Genomic DNA, 7,578 nt, shown 5'->3' on the forward strand with positions numbered 1-7,578 from the left:
TTTCCTTGTTTAGATTGTTTTTTCCCCCAGATATATTGTTACAGCCATGAAAAGATGTCTTACTCAGTCATAGATGGCATTTCCTTCCAATATAAGGCTGTTCAGTCTCTATTGGAAATCTGCTTTTTACTGTAGCCACCATCATCAATGGTCATCGCTAGACCTTCTAAGTACCTTGCTGTGCCTTCTCCACGGGCACTTGCTGCTTCATCTTGTACTTGGATGTTCTAGAGGGGCCCTTTCCTTAAGCCTCATGAATCCACCTCTGCTAGCTCCACATTTTTTCTTCTTCTGCTTCCTCAACTCTCTTGTCTTTTATAGCATTGTAGAGAGTTAAGGTCTTGGTCTGGATTAGACTTTGGTGAAGGGAATGTGGTGGCTGGTTTGATCTTTCATCAGACACTAGAACTTTCTCCATAGCAGCAATTACAGTGTTTTGCTTTCTTACCATTCGTGTGTTCATTGGGCAGAACTCTTAATTTCCTTGAAGGATTTTTCTTTTGTACTCACTACCTGTCTAACTCTTTGACAGGAGTCCCAGTTTCTGGCTGATCTTGGCCTTCCACATGCTTTTCTTACAAAGGTCAATAATTTCTGGCTTTTGATTTAAAGGTAGGGACCAAATTAATCTTCCCGTCACTTGAACACATAGAGGCTATTATAAGGCTATTAGTAGGCCTCAGTTCAATATTGTTAAGTGTCAGGCAATAACAAGGCCTAAGAAAGGGACGAGAGATGGGGGAGTGGTTGATCTTGGAGCTGTAGAATATAGGCAACCTTTATTGATTAAGTTCACAATCTCATATGGGTGACTTCACTGTGCTTCCAAACCATTACAATAGTAACATAAAACATCACTGATAACAAATCACCATGGGAGCAATATTTTATACATCCACAAACTTTTTCAGTTTTTATTTTGATACAGGGTCTCTCTATATTGTTTAGGGTTCTCACTACATTGCTGTGGCTGGCCTCAAATTTGCAAACCTCTTGCATCAGTCCCCAGAGTTGCTATTGTTACAGGTGTGTGCCACCACATCCAGCATGTGCTATATTAATAATGGGAAAGTTTCAGAATCTTGCAAGAATTATCAAAATGTGACACAGAGAAATGAAGGGAGCACATGCTTTTGAAAAACTGATGCTAATTTATTATTCAACGCATGGTTTTGAGAAGTCTTTAATTTTTACAAAATGCAATACCTACAAATAGACAAAACATAATGCCTGTACTGTAATGTGTCTCTTATATTAGACTTAGTGCATAATATTTTTCAAAAATCACAGATGAAGGAGAATATGTTATGTTAACTTCATGTGAGGAGAGTACAATGGATACTGTCTTTATATTAAAGGACTACCCAGGTCTAATGAGCTGTGAGAATCACTGACTAGAAAGGATCCTGTCTCAAGTTTGAATAGTACAATAAAGAGGAAACTGATTGTATAGACATCAAGTCAGAAAAATATATATATTGAAAAAGTGTGTACAATCAGCTCTATGAAATCTACTCAAGAGATTTTGTAGTAAATCCAGAAGTAACTGTAGTTTTTTGTTTGTTTGTGTTTTGTTTGTATCTCCTTCATCACAGGAAAATAAGAACAAACTTCTGTGGTGAGTCCTGCCTTTTGGAAGCTAGGCCTGGGGCTTTGCATGACACTGTCTCTAGTCATACTTTATTGGATGTCACTGCATACAGCAGTGTAAAATTGTACATCGCCTAGTGTAACGATTCTAGTTAAGGACTTAGCTTGGTACTGGGTGCATAGTTTCAACAAATAAATGTCCTAAATGCTGAGAAAGATGTTCTGGCTCAAACAGGTCTTTTTTTTTTTATCAACTTACCTAAAGAGTTGAATTTTATCCAGTCCTGGTGGCCCACGGCTGTAATTCTAGTGTCTTGGGAAGCTGAGGCTGGAGGATCTGCAGTTCAAAGCCAGCCTCAGCAACTTAGTGAGACCCTCTTTCAAAAATCAAATATGAAAAAAGGCTGGGTATGTAGCTCATACCCACCTGGATTTAATACCCACCCCCCACCTCGCCATAATGCTCCACTCCCAAAGAAAAGCTGAATTTTAAAGTCAAGCAGATTCTTTCTGACTGTGTATACTCTTTTGTTCTTGGGTGGCAGAATTTTAGCTTAGACACCAAAAAATACATTGTTACCTGAAGACCCAAATCCCTTTTACATGTCATTATCAGTTCTGATGTTGGACAGATGATGTCTGTGTCTAGTATTTTAAACAGTGGATTCTTGTCCTTTCATGTTTCTTTTTCATTCATCACTTCCTATAATATATATCCTCTTCTTTCATTCCAATTTAGTGTCTGAATGATGGGATCTAGTAATATGGAAAGAGCTGGATTTTGAAATTCAGCTGTGGCTGTCAGTATAAAACATCTTCTCATTTGCATGCTTAAATTTTCAATTGAAAAATAAACCAGAACAAAGAAGTGAAGTCTGAGTAGAGGCAAGAAGATGACTTGGGCTTCAAGCACTGGTGCTGTTGTACTTTGTGCATAGAATCAGCTCCTCCTTAGGTTGGTCAACTTCTAGTTGAACGACAGATAGAGGATGGTGATTTATCATAATTCTTAACACATAAGCTTGAAGCTGCAAGCTAAGGAACACACCAACAACAGCACACATTGACAATAGAGGATGAGGAGATGCCAGGAAATGTTAGCAAGCCTTTGAAGGATGAACATGTCCAGTCTTAAAGGGATTAGGAGCTTAAGATCAAGTATCTTTTACTCTCTTTATGGCCTCTGAATAGATTGCTGCCAATCCATATTGAACAATGGTTAAAGTTTGTGGTTTTGATTTGTTAGGAAAACTTACTATAATCTGGAACCTTTAGTTAATGAGACAGATCAGGGTATTACATAAGGGTGTAACATCCGTGTTGGTGAGCAGGAGAAAGTTCACTGGAGGAAGGACGGAAGTGTAGAGGTTGGACAAATAGGATCCAAGAAGTGGGAAGTAGAGGTAGCCAGGAAAGGAGGAGCCAGGGTTGGGGAGGGCCTGGCAGCCAGAGAGGGATAAAAGCACCTCGGCTGCAGGATGGATCACTTCCCCTCTGCTTGGTTGCAGGTACAGCTCCAGGTCAGAGTCAACCATGGCGACAACTCTGCACCTCCCACTACTCCTGCTGTCAGCCTTGGTGGCTTTCTGTGCAGCGAGTGAGAGTTCGGAGCTGAGTAGTACCTCTCAGGAAATAGTGGGTGGCCTGGAGGATGCTGACATCCATGAGGAGGGCGTTCGACAGGCTATAGACTACTTTGTGGGCGTTTACAACCAGGAGAACAACGACCTGTATTACAGCCGTGTGCGGAGGGTGCTGCGTGCCCGCCAGCAGGTGTGTGCTGATCCCTGGGCCTGGGTCAGAAGGACTTGCCCCTCACAGGGCATGTCACACTTCCCCATGCCCACCCTCTCCCTTTTAGTTGCTGCTTCCCACTTGGCCTTCCAGAGCCAGAAGCTCTGGGGTGCTCAGCAGCTATGGCCAGGGGCTGTTCTGATATGCCAGGTTAGTTACACAAACTGCTGCTCACCCAAGACCTGTTCTAGGTAATTTTCCATCACCCTGAAGCCCTTTGGCTGCCTGCCATGTGGATTGTCCTCTGACAGGGCCTGGAAAACCTTCTGCCTGTAGCTCTAGGTAGGTGCCAGGGGTTTTATTTCTGTTTCCAGCCACCAACAGGCAAGGCCCACCAGGGCTACAGGTCAGGATGAGGGTCAGGGTCTGCCCTGGTTATAGATCCCTACCACCAGCCTGGAGAGGGCCTGGAATTAGTGTGAACTGTTAACTGAATGACTACGGGAGATGGACAAAACATATGCCCTCTGGATGCCTTCAACAAGATCTTTAGAGTTTTTTCCCCTTTTATTTTGGCATTATTGTATCTCTAGATCCTAATAGTAGGCCATGTTTCCTCCTTTGTCCTCATTCTTCCAGGACATATGTGTACATGCATGTATTTGTATGCATTTATTTTTCTGGACCTTTTTAGAGTCAACATTTCAGTGCACCTTGCTCACAAACATAGACATTTTCTTACCTTATCTGTGACTCAGTACTGAAAATCCTGAATTAACACTGTCATATTCAGTTAGCTAATTCACAGACTTAAATTTGCTGGTGTCCACTGATGAATGCCCCCATATGCTGCAGTCACTGTCCTGTCTCAGCTGTGGTGTGCAGTCATGTGCCCACAATGATGACCACATATACACTGTAGTTTCTTTAGAAGGTATCACCTAGTGACATTATAGGCATAGTAGTTTGTTATGTAGAATATGACATTTGCACAGTGAAATCCTGTAAGGACACATTTCTCAGAGAATGTCCATGCAGTTAAGCTACACATAAATGTATAGACTGCTCATTCTGGGTGTCTCAGATTTTTCCTCAGGATAGACCCCATCCAGAGTCCTCTAAGTAAGCACCACTCAACATGTCCCAAGTAGCCTGCATTCCCTGTGCATGGCACACATTTTGAGCATTCCCTGGGAGTAGACTCCAGGGGCCAGTGTCCTCCACACTAAGACAGGTGCATCATGGTGAGTAGTTGTGGGCAATTGAGTGCCCCCCTGGGATTGAGAAGACCTCAGCTGGACACAGCCAGGTGACTATGGACTGAAACCTCTGGAACCGTGAGCCAAGATAACCTTTTTTTTTCTCTAAGTAGTTCATATCCGGTATTTTGGTCACAGTGATGAAAAGCTGACTAACATAGTAGGTAAACATATTAACTCAGTGACATAAAGTGACAGCATACATGTGAAAGTGACCTGGAGTGTTGCCAATAAATCCTGCTCTTTTCATTGTAGGTTGTGGCTGGGATGAACTACAACTTGGATGTGGAGATGGGTCAAACCACCTGCACTAAGACTCAGTCTGACCTATCAGAATGTCCCTTTGATGAATCACAAGATCAGCAGGTACGTCATTGATGTGGGCTCAAGGCTGATCATGGAAACTTCCATGTGAGCTTGTTTGTATGCTCATGTGTGAGAGTGTCAAGAGATGCATATGTGTACATGCGTGGGTGCATGTGTTGACTGTGTGTGTAGATGAGTGGGGGAAGCGTGGTGGTTCATGAATGGGTATATGTGAATGTGGGGTGTGTGTGTGAGTTCATGCAGATGCCAACCTGTGCACATGTGGGGTGCTGCAGGAGGGGCCATGTGGGTATACATGATCAACTTGAATTACACAGTGGGTTTTCTCTTCTAATTAGGGTCCCAGGAGGTCACCCTTTTTGTGTTTGGGTGTGCTGCCTGCTGGCCTGAAGGACATAGCTACAGGATGGTTGCTGGGGAGGGAGAAAAATCTCTGTCAATGCCAACTTTGGCCACTTGCCCAGAGCCATGCTGGACAGATTAAGGGCCTGAAAGCAGATGAAACCCTCTGGTGCTGTCCTGCTTTCTCAGTGCCAGCCTCTCTATGGCCCTGGGGTGAGCTGCCCTCACTGAGTGTATCTCCCCCAGACTCTGCCTATTTCAGTGTTGTTTCCCATGCCTCCACTTCTTCCCTGTGGGTGCTGGCCTAGGTGCTGGAGGTGGAGGGAGCTGGGACAATGAGCAGTGTTCCCTGTCCTGCACCCCTGGGGCTCCCACAGCCTTACCCAATCTGCTTCTTAGTGGACTGGGCCTGTGCTGGGGGCAGAAGGATGTGGAATCCCATGAACTGGGGAGAAATTCACATGCCTTCTGGTGGACTTAGAGCAATAGGAGGGTGATGAGTAGATACTGCTGAGTTTGTTGAATGTGATCTTTGGACCTGGCAAGAGTGGTTGGAGGCTGAGGTCCCACTTCTGTCATTCCGTACCCCATGTCTGGCATCTCAGATTGGACCTTTTCCCTGTTAATTGAAACTCACACTGTTTGTCCTTTCTCTTCCCTTTTGCAGAGGACCTTCTGCTCCTTCCAAGTCTATAGTGTGCCCTGGCTGCGCCAAATCTCCGTGACAGAATACAGTTGTCACAATGAGTAAGGGTATGCGCCAGGAAGAGCTGCATTGGCCACCCCTTCCTCACCCCACTCTCCTTTAATGCCCCAAATCTCTGATATCCCCCAGCCCTTATTGTGCCAGCATCAGTAGACCAGTAGAAGTGGCTTCTGTGGACAAGTGTTGAAACTAAATGGCTCTTCCTGTGTTCACTCCTTCTAATTATTTTTCAAACACATTGGTGCCTGGCCCATAAGGACCTCTTCCACCTTGCCAATAAAAAGTGACATGTATTCCTCCTGAGTAGTTGCTGTCTTGGTGGGGGGTCCATGCAGGAAGGGTCTGCCACAGATGGGCCTGCCACAGCTGAGGCCTACGTGTGCGCACTGGGGCCAGTGCTGTCACTTTTGGGGATATCTGGTTTCAGAGGACTGAAGAGACGTGATGGGGTGGGATTGCAGGGATCCAGCTGCAGCTACTGCTGGGAAATGGAGAAGAGAGAGTAGGGACCTAGACTATCCTTCTGGAAGTCTGGCTGCTGCCTTTGAAAAAAGTTAAATGGTGAGGAGAGTCTGGGCAGTGCCCAGGGTTGGGGGTGGCCTTCTCCATGTATGTACAACTGTGGGCGGCTGGCACTGTCCTGTCCCTGAAAGATTCCCAAGAGACTGAACAAACAGTGATTCCTGTCTCTTCCTATCCATGCAAGGTTTAGGCACCTACATGAAACAAAGGCTGAAAGTACATTGGTGTGCAGGTAACTGACTGGGGATGTACCAGTCAGAATCCAGAACAGAGCATATAATGCAGAGTGGGGTCCTCTGGGACTGGTGCTCAGTAGGGTTCACAGATGGACACTACCTGCATTATCTTTGCCCTTGATTGTAAAACATTCCTTGTGCTCAGCTTTCTTAAGGGATTAAGCATTGAAAACACAAAGAAGTTGACATGCAGTGGACTTGCTTCTGTTTCCAAGAGGAAGTTTTCATTAATATCACCTTGATGTCACTACTGGTGCATAGAACAGGGATATGTTATCACGAAAAACGGAGATCCTGGTGAAATAAAAGATACATGCTTCACTCCTTTCTGCACTGGGGAATCCGAGTCACTGGTATAGGGCTCTCAAATTCCTTCTAGGAACTGCATTAGAAATCTTTCTTGCCATCACAGCTATAACCACTGAAGGTAAAATGATAAACAGAGACCCACAAGGACAGTGAGGCTTGAACTCCAGGAGTTTTGGAGTAGAAAGGGGGAGCCCAGCCAGGAAGGCAAAGCGCCCCCTTCCATGGTGCCTCATTTTCTATCTAGCCATTCAGGCACATCCTTCTCACCCCTGACTTGGAGTTGACTGTGACCAGTGGTCCTGGGGAGGAAGCCCACCTGTTGTATGCACCACATGCTTGGTTTTACATTATTCATGTATTTTCAATGTATATTCTAAGTATATATATTTATAAAAGATAATCCCCAGAAATAGGTTCAATACAGTGTCTTGCTTAGAGTATAACTCAATAAGTTTTACAGTTTTCATTAGTGTGGTAATATATTATGGAGATTTTAATACATGGCCCTGAGCCTCTTTGGCACTACTGGCAGGGAGGAGTGGGTTCTGTGTCC

At 44.6% G+C, this 7,578-nt stretch overlaps 1 protein-coding gene across 1 annotated transcript; it reads left to right on the top strand.

Moving 5' to 3' along the window:
• Positions 1-3,045: 3,045 nt before the first annotated feature.
• LOC308646333 (cystatin-C-like) lies at positions 3,046-6,217 on the top strand. Its single transcript, XM_081289104.1, has 3 exons — positions 3,046-3,363; positions 4,839-4,949; positions 5,920-6,217. Exons 1-3 carry the CDS (start codon positions 3,124-3,126, stop codon positions 6,001-6,003), a joined length of 435 nt encoding a protein of 144 aa, XP_081145230.1. The 5' UTR covers positions 3,046-3,123; the 3' UTR covers positions 6,004-6,217.
• The last annotated feature ends 1,361 nt before the right edge of the window (positions 6,218-7,578 follow it).

The sequence above is a fragment of the Spermophilus citellus genome, assembly GCF_964194105.1.
Source record: "Spermophilus citellus genome assembly, chromosome: 4".
NCBI classification, from domain to species: Eukaryota; Metazoa; Chordata; class Mammalia; order Rodentia; family Sciuridae; genus Spermophilus; species Spermophilus citellus.